The sequence below is a fragment of the Amphiprion ocellaris genome, chromosome 16 (assembly GCF_022539595.1).
Source record: "Amphiprion ocellaris isolate individual 3 ecotype Okinawa chromosome 16, ASM2253959v1, whole genome shotgun sequence".
Classification (NCBI taxonomy): domain Eukaryota; kingdom Metazoa; phylum Chordata; class Actinopteri; family Pomacentridae; genus Amphiprion; species Amphiprion ocellaris.
This window is the reverse complement of record NC_072781.1, coordinates 1573135-1591465: the sequence shown is the minus strand read 5'-3', so window position 1 is coordinate 1591465 and position 18331 is coordinate 1573135. Positions and strand designations below refer to the sequence as shown.

The 18331-nt window shown below is 39.0% G+C and overlaps 1 protein-coding gene across 4 annotated transcripts in view; it reads right to left on the bottom strand.

The window, feature by feature from the left end:
- slc8a1b (solute carrier family 8 member 1b) overlaps positions 1 to 18331 on the bottom strand; it is a 180488-nt gene that overhangs the window by 21989 nt on the left and 140168 nt on the right. For all 4 annotated transcript variants that reach the window (XM_055018318.1, XM_055018321.1, XM_055018320.1 and 1 more), the window contains exon 7: positions 14050 to 14149. In XM_055018318.1, the coding sequence (XP_054874293.1) occupies positions 14050 to 14149 (100 nt within the window). The remainder of the gene's footprint in view (positions 1 to 14049; positions 14150 to 18331) is intronic.

Below are 18331 nucleotides of genomic sequence, written 5' to 3'. Positions count from 1 at the left end.
ATCAGTACTTTCATGACCTAAAGAGGCAGTAGATGCTTTTATTTTCTCGCTGCTCGCTGCCTTGGAGCTCCATTCTTACAGGTCCAGGTGGAAGACGATGGATTGCAGCTCTTCTTTACATGCAGCTAACCAAGCGAGCTGTGTTTCCGTGTCTTTATGTTGGACTTGTGAGTATCATTCACACATTTCTAGACAAACACACACACCAGGGTTTGAAACTGATGCAGCCAAACAAGCTCCTGGGGAGAAAATGACCCCAATGACCCTCAATCACTTCCTATTGCTTAAGGAGAGAAAGTGACGCTGGATAATTCATGTCGGGATTCTGTCACCAGAGCTGTGCAGACCAAAAATGCACAAACACACAGAAGGCACACATATACAACATGAATCCTAATACCACACACCCAGCAGAGAGAGACGGCCCGTCATTCATTCGTGCGTCTTCAAATGAAGCCCCCAATTTGTGCCTCTCGTTAGCGATTCTTTGACACTGATGATTCGAGTTGAGTCACAGAACTAAGTCACTGTCAAAAGTGAAGTTTTGAGAGCCTTTAACCCTCATGTGTCCTCATTTACGAGCACCAAAAAATAGTTTCCTTGTCTCAAAAAAATTCTTAAAATTCTGCAAAAAATCCCCAAATTTCTGAAAATTTGCAAAACCTTAAGGAAGAAAATTCCAATAATTCCTTAAAAGTTTCCCTTAAAAGTTTTATTTTTTAAAAAATCCCCCAAATTTGGCAAGAAAATCTTAATATTTTCAAAAAAAATGAGTAAAAATCTTCCAAAAAGTTTCACTGTGAAAATATATTTTTTTCCCACATTTTCAAACTTTAAAACAGGTCAGTTTGACCCACAGGACGACACGAGGGTTCACAAACCTCCCTGCATTCCTGAAGACGTGTCCACAACTTTCAAAGTCTCGTCTTTACTGTAGATTAAAAAAAAAAAGATTCTTCACAAGTGAATCTGAATTTTAACCACCTTCTCATTTACGTTCTTGGCCCAGCGTCCTTTAAACCAACCCCGCTACTGTACGATGACGGCCGTGTGACTGAGTCTGTCAGAATTCATGCTGACGTGCTCATGTTTATATTCATGTTTGGCTGCTGCTGTCATCCGGAGTCGGCCTGTCAGACGCCAGAGTCGCTGGAGGCCTTCAAACAGACAGCTGACAGCAAAACCAGCCTCAATCTTTCCTCAACAAGCCGCGGCGTGAAAGAAAAATCATTAGCAATTAACTTTATAGTTCAAAAGCTAAGAAATACGTGACGAATCAGTCTGGAAGAATTCATAATTTAGTCCATAGAAAGTGCATTTTATCTGTTTTCTTTGCGCTCTGTCAAACATCCATCAGTGACTGAGTCTGACTAAGACAAGACAATCCGTCAGTCAGCAAAGAACAAATCTGTTAAATAATCAGTCATTTAGAGAAGTGAGTCATTCATCATCTAAAGAATGCAAATTACGCTTTGTGCACAGAAAGGAGGAGACATGAATGTAAGCATTATAAATAGAATAGAATAGATGGAATGATAAAATTGTATTTTATTTGCTAATAGCAGTGCGTGACACTGTGACATTTGGCTATAAAGAGATTATTATTATTATTATTATTATTGTTATTGTTCCCTAAATGCAAAAAACTCCATTACTAAAGTTAACTAAAAAAGTGTTGGCATTGGTTTAATTAGCATTTAGAAAATAAGAAAAAAATCTGATGCATGAACACAGAATGAATTCACCTCTAAATTAGGGATTTATTGGGATCAGCTGTTATTATTTTTAATTAACTGATTGCTAATACAACATAACTACTACTTCTTTCTACAGTGAAGGTGACAGACTGATTTGTTGCTGTCATTGCAACTTTGCACTGGAACTAGTACTTATTTTGCAGATGCTGCCAAGCTAACGCTATCCGAAGTACTATAGAATCTTCTTAAAGTCAGACTAACTTCAGAAATCTGTTCTGTCAGACAATCAGTCATCAACCTAGCAAAACACTGAACCACCAACACAAATCACTAGGGAACGACCTCTTAAATGAGATATGAAGTCTTCAGATCTAATCTAACACACACACATACACAGAAATATGACTGATTTTTTTGTATTTTGAGTTTGAGTATTGAAGCAGAAAAATATCTATGTAGCATACATCCTCCTAGTATATGTATACAGAATGATATTGTACAGGATATTTTAAAAGTACAGAATATTCATCATATTGTACAGAATAAAACAGCAGAACTAATCACAGCATAAAACACTCAAAAACATTATGAAAAGTAAAAAGTCAGATTATCTGTGAAGCCTCAAAAAAACAATAAACTCTCAAAAATTCATCTTTAAAATATTTAAAACTTGATGATTTAGGATAGTCTCCTCTGAAAATAATCCTGAGAATATCTAGAAGCTGCATCACCTGAAAAAAATAATTCAAATTCAGTTCATTTTCAGAATCTTCGAAAACTTGAAAACTCTGAAATGAGACATGAAGTCTTCAGATCTGATACACACATATGCAGAAATATTATGATTTTTTGTTTCATTTTTTTGTTTTTTTTTTAGACGGGGGAAAGGAAAGGAAAGGAAAGGCAAGGAAAGGAAAGGAAATGAAAGGAAATGAAAGCAAAGAAAAAGGCAGAATAGAGGGGTAATGGGGATGGACAGAAATAGGGATTAACCAATGTGGGCTTTTTAGGGCTGATGTCAACAACATATCTATTTTTTTGTTGTTGTTGTTGAACGAACATCATGAGAAGCTATTTGCTAACAGTATGTGTGATAGAATATACCTGCCACTCATAACTGGACTATTAGCAGCACAGATAGTGCAGCTAATAGTAAGTAATCATTACTAAAGATTATCATTTTAGAAATTGCACATATAAACATGAAACACTGCATATTACCAACATGTGATCAGCGGAAACCTGTCATTTACAGCGAGGCTTCTTCCTAATAAAGGATTAGTTTCACCGAATACTATACAATACTATTATCAGCTATGATGTCTGAGTGTCACAGGACACTTTCTTCTCTGTTTTCTGAATCTTTTTTTTTTTCCCACTAAGGTTAATATCTGATGAACTAATTAGTCAACAGACAATACCAATTATCAAAAAAGTTCCAATTATTGGAGCCATAATGGGCCGGACTGATAATAAGTGGATATAGGTAGTAGTGGTAGGAAAGTAGAGGGGGTAAGGAAAAGAAAAGATGGAAGGAAAGGGAAGAGATAGAGAGGATGAAGGTGAGAGAGGTTGGAGAGATGAGGAGGAAGGAGGCAGAAGGGGTGAGGAGATGGAGGAAGGGGTTAGCATATCAGTTCCAAATATCAGTTATTGGTCTCCTTGATTACCAATAATTAGCATTGGCCTGGAAGAAAAAATGTCAGTCCCTACTTTAAATGTTCTAAGTCTGCATATTTGTTCCCCTCATCTCATCTATATACTCAGATAATATCTACTGGCATGAAATCCTTTAGTGAACATGACTATGAGGCCCTTTCTGTGGATCTGTTTTCTTCACTGTTCCTTCCTGAATACCTAACGTTACCTACATTTCCCTCAGGCGCGAACACACAACCACAAATAACACACCCACACAGAGGAGTGTGTGATGAACAACATGATGTGGACGTAGTAATTAGAGAGCAGTGAAGTGTGGAGTCTCTGCACATAAATCTCTTTTACTTTCTTTCACTTTTCCTCCTCATTCTCTGTCCTAACAATCCCTCTCTCCCCCTAGATTGATTTTTTTTCTCCCTCTTGCCGTCCATTTGTTCGCGCCTGCATGTGCTTTTCAGTCAGTCTTGTTAGGATCATGTAAACACCAAACCAAGGCTCACTATTATTTTTGATTCAAATGGAGCAGTGAATGTTTCATGATTTGGTTATCAGCAGGAAGAGAATTTTTGACAGGGACAGAATTAACCCTCGTGTTGTCCTGTGGGTCAAATTGAACTGTTTTAAAGTTTGAAAATGTGTAAAAAACAAAACATATTTTCACAGTGAAATTTTACACATTTTCAATTTTGGGGGGAAATTTTTGATTTTTTTGGTGGGAAAAAAAGAAATGTAAAAAAAAAAAAAAAAAGAAGAAGTTTTTTTTTTTTTTTTTAAAAAGAACACCCAGAAAAATTGCTGGATTTTGGTAGATTTTTTTTTGTGAATGTTCTAAAGGAAAATATTAGAAGTTTTACTGATATATGTAATCACTTTAGATATTTTTAGAATTTTTTTGGAAGATTTTTACTAATTTTTGAAAATATTTACAAGAATTTTCTTGCCAAATTTGGGGGATATTTAAATTTTTTGAAATAAAAACTTTTAAGGGAAACTTTTAAGGAATTATTGGAATTTTCTTTTGCAAATTTTCAGAAATTTGGGCGATTTTTTTGCTGAATTTTTGGATTTCTTCAGACAAGGAAACAATATTTTTTGGTGCCTGTAAATGAGGACAACAGCAGGGTTAAGGAAGAATATTGGTTGCAGTTCAAAGAAGTGAAAATTGACTGTCGGCATTAGACCGTTAGTGAACAGCTGTTCAGCCACACTGCACTCTATCAGCTAGTTAATAGGCCAACTTGATTAATAACAACTGATGCAGCAGATCTGCCCTGAAAAAGCACATCAGGAATCTTTTGTTGCCTTCCATCACTGAGTTAACTTCTCCATCATGTCCCCTCCCTCTGCACACAACCAGAACAAGAGTAATGATATTTTCCTGCAACAGTTCCACAATCACCTGTGTGTGGACCAGAAGCATTATGCCAAATTAATCACACCAGCGGGTCCAGCTTCACCCTCAGGACTATTTATGTGTTCTGTACACCTATAAATCATCGAGCTACAACAACAAAGTCACACAAAAAATAAGTAATCACAACATTGTTCCATTGTGCAAAACTTATTTCCACATAAAAGGCTGCAAAATTGTGAGTTTGTTTCATGTTTTAGGTGTTAAATCTGGGCTGGAACTCATCACCAGAGCAACACAGAAAACAATGCCAGTATTTGCATGGATGTATTATAGTATTTTTTCCACAATATTAGGTATTTTTGTGCTGTAAACATCGACTAAACAGCGTTTGCACACGCACTGTTTAGTATTTTATCCCAGACCACAATCTTTTCTTAGACCTAGTCAGAACATTTTGACTTAATAAAAAAAAAACAGAACAAAACAAAATGCTATGAAAAATGACTAATAACAGCAACATAAAACAAAAGTAACAAAAAATGGTCCCACATGTGACTCAAACCCCAGTTTTCTGGGTCAAAATCGTGTGGATTATGTGGATTTTGTTGCTCTTTTTTAGTGTAAGACATGACATGATGTAGATGCAGGCCAATAGAAAAGAAATAATGTAGGCATCTCACAATTTTCTAGCCTTTATTGTGAAACTAATACCTTTTTTTGTGCTTGGGAACAATCTACGTTTTACACATTTTAGCGTGAAGCTGCATTGGTGACATTTTCAGGTCTATTTTTATTCAGATGTAAACATTTAAGCTTTAGTTTTGTCAAGTTAAACAGTGAAGACCTCCATCCAGATCACCTACGTACAGCTACTATAAAAAGAAGTCACTCTCCTTGGATTTTTTTCTCCTTTTTCTCCTTTGATTGATCAGTTGTTGAATGATTAGGCTGCAGATTAATGGTGAACGGAAAACTGTTCAAAATTTGCATCCCCATTTTTTTGTGCAGAACAAAGATTATTTTCTCTTGCGTCACCTAAAGTGAAGTTGGGTCAATATATAATTGAGGATCTTTTGAAGTCCGTGGGATATATCTTGCATATATTTTTATTAAAAGTAAAAAAAAAAAAAACAACTAATGTTTTTTATGTTCATTATGATCATGTCTTTACAAATTCCATAATTATTTATTATGGAAACAATCACTTATTAATAAAAATGACTGGATATCACTAAAATGTCAACTAAATAACCGTCTGAATTTAATACCAACCACCTTCTAATAAGCTAAACAATAATAAAATGAGCTGATTCAGAAATAGTTTGGATTGTGTTCTTTTTATTAAGTTGAGATGACTCGAAAATTGTCCAAAATGACTCAAAAATTGTCCAAAATGACAGAAATGATCCATGACAGAAAATTAGTCCAGAATAACATGAAATTTGTCCTAATCTACTTGAAAATTATCCCAAACACACAAAAATTGTTCAAAATGACTCAAAAATTGTCCAAAATGACTTGAAAAGTGTTCAGAATGACTTGAAAATGATCCATAATTACAGAAAATTAGTCCAGAATGACATGAAATTTGTCCTAAATGACTCGAAAATTATCCCAAAGACACAAACATGATCCAAAATAACTTTACATTTCAATTTTACTCAGTTGTATATATAATATTTAGAAGAACCTTTCTCTAAAATGCCATGTGGTGTTTGGTTATAGGCGGCCATGTTGATTTTAGGCCTGAAAAAAGCAGAAATGTCAACTATGATACAAAACGTGCTGCAATTATATACTGACCCACTTGCTTTATGTGCAGTATGCACAGGATCAGAGCTAAAACTGCAGCGACCAATAACTCTTTCAGCATATAGCCTTATCTGTTCAGGTGAAAGTAAGAAATGCCTTTTCCATTGCACATTTATCATATAAAGGAAAACACTGCACTCGACATCTCATACATGCAGCAACAAACGTATCCAGGATTCAACGGGATCAAGCTGCTCTCCGACTTGGAAGGTTTGTCACATACTGCATGTGCACAGTGATGAATCCACACATAATCTCCTCCTGTGTCTCTGTGTGAGCTTATCTGGGGAATAGTCTCCATAAGCCACACAACACACACAAAAAGACACACACAAGGGAAAACAGGTCAGCGTAGACACACACACAACATCAGCACACTGACATTTGGAGAGGCTTTGTAGCCCGGCTAAATGCAGGTTTCTTGCTTTGAGATGAATGTCATGGTCTGGCATGCGTTTCGTGTACATGTGTGTGCATGTCAGTGTACCAGCAAAATTGGTGTTATGATGTGGTGACCTGAAGGTCAGCTGTTGGCAGGTTTTACATTTCTTTTCCAGGCTGCCATCTTAGCAGAAAAGCTGTTCCAAATCTGCAATCTTCCCTCGATTTATTTTGCCAAAATAATAACTGGAGGGCTTTGAGATCTTGATCTCTGGTTTGGGACCGAAGACGAGACAAACAGTCAGACACTGTCTTGATGTCTTTGGTCAAGATGAAGGAATATTTCTGGCTTGTTTAAAGTGACTGTAATCTCAGTTTCAATCTAATACGTTTGAGAGGAGATAAGGGAACGAGAAGCAGGATAATAGAGGGAGGGACAGCGAGAGAATAAGAGGCAGAACGGGCGGGAGGGGGAGATGAGATTAGACGAAGCTAGCTTATCAGTGTGTGTATTAAATCCACCACAGTATCAGTGACAGCCGCTCTGGACTTGTTCAAACCCTTCAACGAGCAGTGTGAGTCTGAAAGGATGAGCCGCCAAGTTACACCATGTCTCCATTTGGGCTTATTGTGTAAGAGTGTGTGTGTGTGTGTGTGTGTGTGTGTGTGGTTGCATGAGTTCTCGGTTTGTAAAAAAAAAACTGTGTGTGTCAAGTCCACAGGGGTTGTCCACAACACAAGAACTAACAGATCAGATGTCGGAGATTAAAATGGGGTTTTATCTCATTCTGTCGAGAGATTACTTCATCTTCTATCTTGTCACCTTCCAGGCCTGAATGAGAGCAGTTGGAGCCATTTTAGTTCATTTTTGTTCTCTGTTGTCCTTCTTTTCTGCTTTTTCCTGTCTGTCCAGCCTTTCAATACGTTTAATTAGTGTTTGTAGCAGTAGGTCAGAAAATTAAGTCAAATCTTGGATTCTTTTGTTTTGAATCTTTCTCTTTTCTCCTGTACCATCTATTGTCTTCCTCTTATGTCTACCATCCATCATCCATCCATCCATCCATCCATAGATTGAATGTAAAAGACTCACACAGCCTTTAATCTGCATTGCTCAAATGACCAGCAGACCTCAACCCCTCTAGTTGTCCATTTGTATAGAAATCAGTGAGAAATGACTCTATTTCTCACTTGATTTGTTACCTCAGTAAACATTTTCCTCATGAGTTTATGGTCTCAGTTTCAAGTTTTGTACAATACAGCATGATGTTTATTTTGTACATTATGATTCCAGTTAGAGCAAAACAGATGATAAAGCAGTACATGGTGTCCCCGGTACTCAGTTAGATTCACCCCTAGCTTATTACATCCGGTTTCAAAAGACCAAAATGGCCAAATCCCAAACTCGAGGCTTGACAACAGTAGTCTTCAAACCAATGGGTGATGTCAAAGAGTCCACGTCCATCTTTTATATACAGTCACAGCCAGGTCTCCTCATTTCCTCCTCATGCCTTCATTATGAATTCAACATTTCTGTATTCTACAGAACTTATCTTTGACCTTTCTCCTGTGTTTGGTTTTTAATTATTAATTATGGAAGAAATGGAAAGAGGGGTAAAGAAGTAAATGTGATCAAAAGATGATCCAGTAATACAAGGAATGTGACCATGTTTAGGGAAAGATAAAGCCCCACTATGTCAATTGCTGCATGTCTATCCTTGCTATACTGTACTCTGAATAAAGCTTAGTCTGTATTCTGATCACAACCCTTACTTAAAGTCTCCTTCTGGTCAATAACTTAACCCCTAACAACTCCTCTCTGTAAAACCTGCATATTTACAAGTTGTTTTCCTCCACGAAATCAATCCCTTCCTGCCTTGAAATCGCTTAGTTGCAACTCTACACCACTGTTTCCTCCAGAGATAATGAATTCATGTCGTCTCTGCTTCTCTCTCAACTGAACCCTCTTTACTCCTGGCAGATCAAGCACACCAGCTCACCTGTGTCTCTGCTGAAACACTGCAAATCTACTCACACTGCATTAGACATTGGCAAGTTCTAATATTCAGACAAGTTAGCCACACATGTTAGAACCGGGAACCTAATCCTAACCCTGCAAGTTTACAAAATTGGTTCCTCAAGTATGTTGCATGTCAAACTCTGGAGGTCGAATCAGTAAGTTATGCTGAACTATCAGGTGTTTATTCCACACACGATGAGTCTTCTAGCACATAAAAAACACCATACGATCATATTACAGAGGTAAAAACTTGATTTGAGGGAGAAAATGGAGGAAATACAGGGGGCCAAAGAGAGAGAAGTAAGTGAACAGAAATGCAATATTGTTGAGAGAAAAATAAACCCAGCTAACCTCATTTAATGCACCTCTATCCTGGTTATACTGTACAGTGAGAAAAGCTTGGTCTGTAATCTGATCACAGGTATTATACAACTGCACTGTCATCTTACTTCTTCTTTGGTAAACCTACTAGTAAAAGACACAAACAAACACATCAGTACAACCATTTGTATCAAACACTAGCACTAAGTGTTGGAACAACAATGAGTCTTGTGTTTTCAGGAGCCACACAAGTTGGCATCTTCCTAACGACCAAATTAATGGAGCCCAAAGAGGAAACACTGCAGTTCAAACGGTCTTAAACATGCTGGGTGTGAATGAGTCTTGGTGCAGTGTAGTAAAACCCAGTCAATGGGAGCTGCTGATAATGACTGCAGATGCAATTGATTCCCAATCGATCCGCGAACCAAACATTTATACTGCAAATTTATACTCCACACTGTATTTTATATACTCAGTTTCATAGTCTACACTAAAGTTAATGCATCAACATTTTTTGCCACCTTCATTTTTAACTCTCTCAGCATTTGTGTCATCAGTTCTTTTATTGCTACCTCCCTCTCTCTCCTTCCTTGCTGTCATTGTCAATTGTTTTACAGCTGAAAGTGAACTGCTAGTTTCATCTGCAAGCATCCAATCAGGTCTAAATCTCAAACACTTTCAACTCTCACAATCCAATCAGCTTCAGGTTTAAAGGCCTTGAGAAAACAACTGACATTCTTTGGAATCTGATTTTGCTTGTCAGCTGCATGTCTATGCATTACAGCTGACCCTTTAGCAGTCTGCAGGGCTGTAAATTACTGAATCATGGCCTTGTCAGTCAGATAATAAAGCTGTACTGTGTGTGTGTGTGTGTGTGTGTGTGTGTGTGTGTGTGTGTGTGTGTGTGTGTGTGTGTGTGTGTGTGTGCAAGAGGAAGCAGGAGTGTGTCTCACAACAAACGCATGATATCTGGAGGAAACTGCACTCGCTACCTTTATACAGCTCTTTCTTTAACACACACCAACAGACTCACACAGCACTCTGTCAGCCTCGACAAGCTAATCCCAGATAAGAGAGCAAAGACAGGCCTTTTCATTAACGGCATCAGCTCGCCAACAAAGGCTGGCTGACAGGCTGGCTAACTAAAGCACAAACAAACACACACACACACACACACTGAGGATAAAGTTATTTGAAGACACTGGAGTGATTGAGCAGGATACTGACAAACAATGCATAATGGAAACCTAGTTTTGAACACAGCAGCAAATTGGATGGATTCTTTTTCTACCCAACTCTGCAATTTGATGTGATTGTCTGCACCATTTTATATAAATAAGCACCAAACAAATAATTGTTTTGCTCCGGTTTCACCGTGCTAACAGTATATTAGCTTCACTGTAATAATCATTCTACTTGTACGTGCAGCTCATGAAAGCATAAGCTTGAATTGTTGATGTATTCAGACAGTTTTTCTTGAAAAAAATCACAAAACTGCAGCAGAATACACCCAGCTTTGCTCTTGTTGGGTTTAAAATAGACTACAAGTTACCCTTAAAACTGCAAAATGCGCAAAAGCTGCAGATAGGAGCTGAAATTACTCAGCTAAAATAATAAATAAAGGCACATTTCTGCAAAGGGTTAATGTAATGTAAGTTTCATCAACTGCATAAGTCTGCAAGAGTCCATGCATCCCAGATTCCCTGCACTGACTGCACATGTGCCAAACAATCAAACGGTGCTAAAAACAAATGTTTATTTGAAGACAAGGCTATGCAAAGAGATCCACTGTTCCATACATTTATAGTTAAGAGTGGCAGTTGGAGGAGTCACTGCTGGACTTTGGAGGTGGTTTGATTTATGCATGTTTTCCATCAACAGTGTCCACACACAGCTCTAAGTTCCAAATTCTCCTGTAAACTTGTGCTACATCCACCCACTGTGCTCGGGATGCGAAGGCAACAAACTCTGGCAGCAGGCTGGTCCGTTGCTCTTGGCACACCTCAGGAAAAAGTACTGACATGCTGCTACAGCCAAATCTGTAGCTGCTATATCCTGTAAAAATGCAGAGTAACAGTAACAGTATAACAGGAAATATCTGTGTACAAATTCATCTTAAAAGCTCAACTACAGGAGTAAAAATGATCAAACTTACAAGTAAAACTACTCCAACTAAAGAGATACAGTATTTTAGTACACTGTGTAAAATAGCTACACAGCAGAGGATTAGGAGATTGATATAATTCTCATATTAGTACTGTAAATATAAAGTTGGTTAGCTTCTTAGCTTTGCATAATGACTGAAAACTGCTACCTGCAGAACAAAATCAACCTCACAGCAGCAGGTACAGGTGCAGGTGATCAATCGGAGCAGTAACCTTTACTGGCAACTTCAACAACAACAAGACGACTTAAAGAAGTTAGTGCTCTCAGCCAACAAGCTAGACAGCTCCAGGCTATCCATCTTTCTCAGACTACTCCCTACAACTTCCCTCGATCCACTTAGACTGTATGCGTTTCTCTGGAGGGTTCGCTATAATAGGTGCCATCCCACACCAATTAACTGGGACAACTGGCAAGTCTGAATCAATGTTGATGTACAAACAGCCTCCACAAGATCACGTTCATATACGATGGAACTTCTTTCTAAATTACCTCTTGAGGGAAGCAAAATCTCATTTCAAATAAACATAATATGTTACTAGCGACGTTGTAGGAAAGGCAACCAGTTTGAAAGAGTCATAAAATCCACTTAGGATGGAAGGATGGAGGCATAAACCAGAGAGCAGACCAGAAAACCAGGGCTCATGTTACGTGACGGATGAGAGACCATCTGTATTGTTTCCTGGTTAGGTTTAGGTACCAAAACTACATAGTTAGATAAAGGAAAATATCATGATTTTAGGGACACTTTTACATGTTAGAAGCTTGGTTAAAGTTAGGCACCAAAACTAGCTGGGTAGAGTTCTGGATCACATCATTGTTTGGGTTAAAATACATCTTTGTGTTCTGGGTTACCAGGATGGCAAGCCAGTAACCTGTAACAATAATGCAATAAAAGAAAGAAATGAAATCTGGCAGCAAATCTGTGCCATCAAAATGTAATTCAGAAAGCCATTTAGCTGTATAGGAACGGGGGTTGGCAATTGCCCACAAATCTAAGTTCCTAAGACAACATCTAATCCTCTAGATGTCAGCAACTTGAAGGTTTAACTGTATTTATTTTCAAAAATACTACATTCTAATCTAGAAAACTGTAGACATGACTGTAATATTTTGTAAAAAACAACCAGCATATCAGAATTTTAAACAAGACGTCCACAATAAAACAGGTTCTTGAAGCTAGCAGCTGTATTTATCCTCTACACCTTAATGAAGGAGACCTCATTCAGCTGGAAGTGTGACGACAGACAGACGTCAGTAATAACCCCAAAATGCTCAATTTGTCCTTTAAGTTCTTCCATCTCAAACTCAGGTGTCTGCAAACTCTTTCTGTTGAGTGTATTTCAGGTAAAATCCACAAATAAAGTGACTGAAAAGAGTGGCTGGTAATCAGCTCAAGTGGTGAATTTTAAAACATCAACAGCCAGGATTTTCTGCCATCCAAATATTGATGTTTCCTCTCTGTTTTTCCCACTGATGAGCTGCAGTAACGTCATCCTGCCTCCAGAGGGCAAATTACCCCCAGAAAACCAATGAACTGTGAAGATTCTGCAGCGAATCTGAAAAACGCTGCCGCTTCCTCTTTTCACAGTTCTCTGACCTGCATCCTCCTTTCCTCTCTGCCACTCTCCTCCTGTATGTTCTTCCCTTCTCTACTTTGTCTTCACACGTCTTTTTCTCCGATTCAGTCTTTCCTTTCCCACACTAGTCATGTTTCTCAAAGGCGTTTTCACACTCTTGCATGCTCTGCTCTCCCTGTCAGTGCCGGTTGGCATAATGTATTGTCTGATGCTCTCTTCCTCCATCTTTGCGGGACATTAACATCATCTCGGCTTATAGCAGATTTTGACAGTGACGTGATGTTAGTTTTAAATATTCCTGTCTTTGAGGATCAGGGTCTGGATAGACTTCATTTTTCCCTGTGAGGAATTTTCATTTGGATTCTGCAGTTCTACGATAAATCGGCAGTGCACAGATCAACATAAACCACCTAAAAGACGTAAAAAACACCACACATGAAGCCATCACCAGTGGCATCTTTCATGAATGATTGATTTTGTCTGAACCTTTTTATGCTCATTTGGTCAAGGCCTGCTCATAAATCAGCTGGAGGGAGGGACGATTTTAAACACCAACGACTGTCAGATTTAATCAACTGGCCAGTTTTGGATTTTCAGATAATCTGATACTCTCTAAAACACGTTGGAGTCTCTTTCTCTCCCACAAACACACATTTACACACATCCTCGTTCTGTCTTTGTGAGGACTGAAACGTGACAATCGCTCTCACAGAATGCAGCTTTCAACATGACCTCCCATCTGCTCACCGTTTCTCTGGTCGGTCCATCATCCAGCCAAACACATGCACACACTTGACTCCGAGGATCTATGAAAGCACTCCACTCCATTTTACACACGAGATCTGTGATATTTTTTGGGTTCTATTGATGGTCAGCAGGCTGGTAGCAGAGAGCAGAGGACACCAGGGAGCTCAGCAGACTGTAAAACTGCAGCTGTTCATACTAAAATGAATTTATAGGACGCACACTCTGTCGCACACACATCTGCTTCATAAAACCACCTCAGATGACTCCAGTTAGAGCTCCGAGCTGAACTCTGAACCGACGTTTCTCTGCTGGTCTTACCTGCGCTGACAGTGATGGCTTCTATGAACTGGTCCCTCCAGCTGTTGGTTCCTACCAGCAGAGCCAGGTTGGTCTTCTTTATCAGCTTGTCCACTGTGTTCTGCCAAAGGACATACAGATGATTAGTCTGTGCATGGAATACTCCAGGTGTCATGTTGGATCATAAAATCGTTCGTGAGCAAAAGTTCGTCATTTGGCGTTTTTGGATTGATCTGTTTGGTTTTTTTTTGGTTTTTGGTGTTTGCCAAACAGCATTTACGGTAGTTTGATGGTGAAAAAGCTTGATTCTGGTATCATTAGAACTTTACTCCAACTGACCTCAGAGCCTCCCTCATGCCCTTTTAATTAACTGACATTACTTTGTAGAAATCTGTAAATTCCCATCAGATAATTTCTTTACCGAAAAACAGTGAAGGGGGAAAACGTCCAAGGGGATGAATACTGTTTATTACAACTGTTGTATCTCAACCACCAGAGCTTCTAGTGTCCACCAGTGACCAACTTCAGCTCCAAAGCGATTTGGCGTATAGTTTTATATGTGGAGGGGGCTTAAGCCATGTAATGAACGACATGTCCAGGGTGTACCATGCCTCCTGCTCAGTGTCAGCTTGGACAGGATCCAGCCTTTCTGCAAAACTCTACAGGATAAAGCTGGTATAGCTAATGAATAAATGGATTTGACCTGTGGCTGCCCGTACAGCTGGATCACTGCTGGATCAGTGAGAATACATGTATGGATGAATCGTATCAATCATTCAACTTTTCATCCATCTTTTATAAGCTTAGTCCAACTTCAAATATGTACATTCAAGTGTATATTTTCACATTTAACTTCCTCTACCAGCTGCGGATTTGTTTGCTTCAGAAACTTTCCGTACATCTTCACATTTTGGACCTTTTTCTTCTATTCTCCCACTTTGCTCTCTTTCCCTCTCTGTCACCTTCATTCTTTGTATTTATATTTTCTTTGTTGTTTTCTTCAAAAAGGAAGAAACTATGACAGATTGGGATAACACGCACGCACGCGCACACACACACACACACACACACACTAATTAGCTGAGCGGTGGGGATTGCTTCTCCTTCTTTTCTCTCCACTTCAGAGAGAAACTAGGATGCTAATTGTGCTGAATGGAGCTTAGGGGTGTAAATAGTGCCTCGCTGCTGCTGTGAACACACACACACACGTGCACACACACGCAAACACACACTAACACAACCGGCTTTACTCTGCTTATTGTATGTGGAGTGTTTATTTAACGGAACTTAGCTAGGTTTTTGTAATACCTTCTTTCTCATTCAGTGTTACGCTGTTATTTTTATCTCTCCTGCTTTTTTTTTCATTTCTTCCCTCATTGCATGATAATGAACTCAGTGCGACTGGTGTAAAACACGCTTTCACATGTCTATTTTGCTCACACGTGTTCACATTTCACACATGTGATGCACTGAAGGCGGATCACTGAATATATTCTAGGTTTCTTCTACCACTATGTGCCGCTACAAACTCCATCCTGACTTTCTTTGTCACTCATATCGACATTAGATTTTGTATTTTAGAACTACAGGTTCCAGAGTAGGAGCTCAATGCAACACAATCAGTGCATCTTTCATTGCTGAAGTTCAACTTTTTAATTTACTTTTTCAATACTACCTTTATTTTTGATGATAGAATCAATGGTGGCCAAATTTCTGAGGGTTTCTGCAGAGATGAGTGTTTATCAGCTGGACTCTACTGGCTTCAAGTCAGGCGACAGACTTAGTGAGGTCATAGTTTTCACTTTTTTCTTCATTAGAAACTTGTGTGAATTTTAGCGGCGTGTTTTGGATCATTATCATACTGGAAAATTCCTCTTCCACCAAGCGTCTACAGACTGGGAGTCATCCTATGAGTCAGTATTTTGGTATATCCATGATTAAATGTCACCTCCCTCTTTGTAATAATCAATCTTCCACCTCTGTGCTTCATTGCCAGGATTATGCATTCACTGTGATAGTCCCGAACAGGTTCAAACCAAACATGCCGTACCCCAACTGAGCCGAACAATCAGGTTTCTTTTCTTGTTCTTAAGCGAAATCTTGGCAGTTTTGTGTGGAGGAGAAGGTTGTTTCTTTGGGATGCCATCCAGAGATTTTTGCATTATGTAATGTCTTTTGCTGTCACACCGATAATCCCAATGCACAGTTTTCAGATTTAGAGAAGATTTGCTCTACACCTCCTGACTACTGCTGCAACTGTGCTTCCACTAATTTTTCGTAGATTTTCCGGTATCCTTTTCCATCTTTGTGAAGCCTCACAATCAGATTTTTTTCCACGTAGAGCCATGATGCAGATATGTAGGAGACACAGCCCACAGGTCCAACACTGGGAAAGATGTGTTTACAGCCCAATGTTGAAGCAATTAAGCTAAAGCAAAATTAAAGGTGGACTCAATTTTGTTTCAATGATCACAGATTTTCTGATTTGGGAGTCACTGATCTCACGTTTGTTGTATTGATCATTTACTTTGGTGCTTGTATTTTCAGTTTAGTCTTTCAAAAGTACGTTTGTAAGAATGTTCTACTTGTGAACTTGGAAATATTGCAATCTTAAAGATTTTAAAGTGACATTGCACAGAAGTGTACACCCTTCTATTGTATACTTTATAGAGGAGATCCTTGGTTTACGACGTCCTCGACTTAGGTCATTTTGGCGTCATGTCGGAACTGATTACAGGCCGGTCCTCAGTTTAATGTACGCCGTTTCATCGTTACGTTGGAACTGGTTCAGTGGAACTAGTTGGTGAGCAGAGTGGATGAATACTGTATGTACAGTCGTCACGCGGCGCTATAGGACGGCTTTGTTTACATTTACATTGGATCATGCTACATTCACTAACTTCATTCTGGCTCCCAGTGTCAGTCAGACTTACAGTTTACATTTTCTCCGGTATTTTCCTACCGAGTTGTGTTTCAGTGTGAGCTAATGACTGGTTGTCGTTACTGTAGTTGTACTAATATGTAAACTGATCGATATCGTGATGCACGTAACGACTTTGTTTAGATTTTCACCAGAGTTCCGATTTACGGCAAAATCGACTTCATCACACTGTAGGAACGGAACTCTGATGTAAGTCGAGAACCCCATGTATGCAGGTTATTTACATCCTAATACCTGCTTTTTATTTCCTTGTGTCTGTTGTGATCAGTGGTTATACGTAGATAGAAACAGATAAAGACCACTAACTACATTTAAGCACCAAAAATGGAGCCCGGCTTCTTTCCCTCCATCTCTGGACTCAGTTTTTCTGTCTCTCCAGCTGCTGGAACATCAGATTCTGTCCTCACATCTTTCCTTTCTTTCATGACGAGTACTATTATCAGAACTTTTGCTCATCTTAGCTTGAAAAAGAAAACCTTCAACTTCCTAGAAACTTTTTCCTCATCTAACTTCTAACCTCTTCTTTCTCCTCTACCTGCCGATGAGCAGTCCTTCAGATGACTACAGGATCCAGCCGCATGCACTGCACTACTTGACAAAGTATAGTGTGCTGTCAAGTGGCAAGCTATTACTGGATGTTATTATACATCATATTGTCTGTCTAGAGTGAGTGTGTGGGCAGAGTGGCAGCGAAAAAACATACATTAGTACCTACACACACACACACACACACACACACACAGTGTGTTACATGGATGCTAATTACATCTACGCTCGTCTTAGAGACGGCGTGGGAGGAGGACAGCTAGGAAACACACAATTACAATAGTTTCCTGTATGCATCAGACAGGTTTGTGAGAGTTTCATATATGAGCGAGGTAGTTTTGTGCTGTTTTTGTGAGTGCATATTTGTATCTATAACATCAGTAATGAACACATTAGAGATGCTGCCTTTTCCACTGCAGGAGGTGGTGCCTTCTAATTGGCAATTTCAGCTTTGAACATGTCAATCCCAAAGCATTGGGAAAGAATGTAGGGAACTGAGATGGTTGCTGTTTGTTGTTTAAGCCTTCATGGAGAGCAGAGAAGACTGCCACTCAAAGAAGACTTCACAACATCAAAATGTTTTTATTGTCGTCTCCGAGTTTGATCAATCACCATCCAGCCTTGTTCGGCAGTTTTTATAGGCCGTTCAGAAGCACCGACCTCAGAGGAGGCACTTTTTCTCAGCTGCAAATGGCCCTGAAAGAGAATCCACACAAGCAGTCTAACATCCACAAAGGTGCTAAAACGGCCTGCAATGGAAAACGGACTGTAAGTGAGCTGTCAAAGGATAATGTTCTCAAATGAGATGTGACTTTC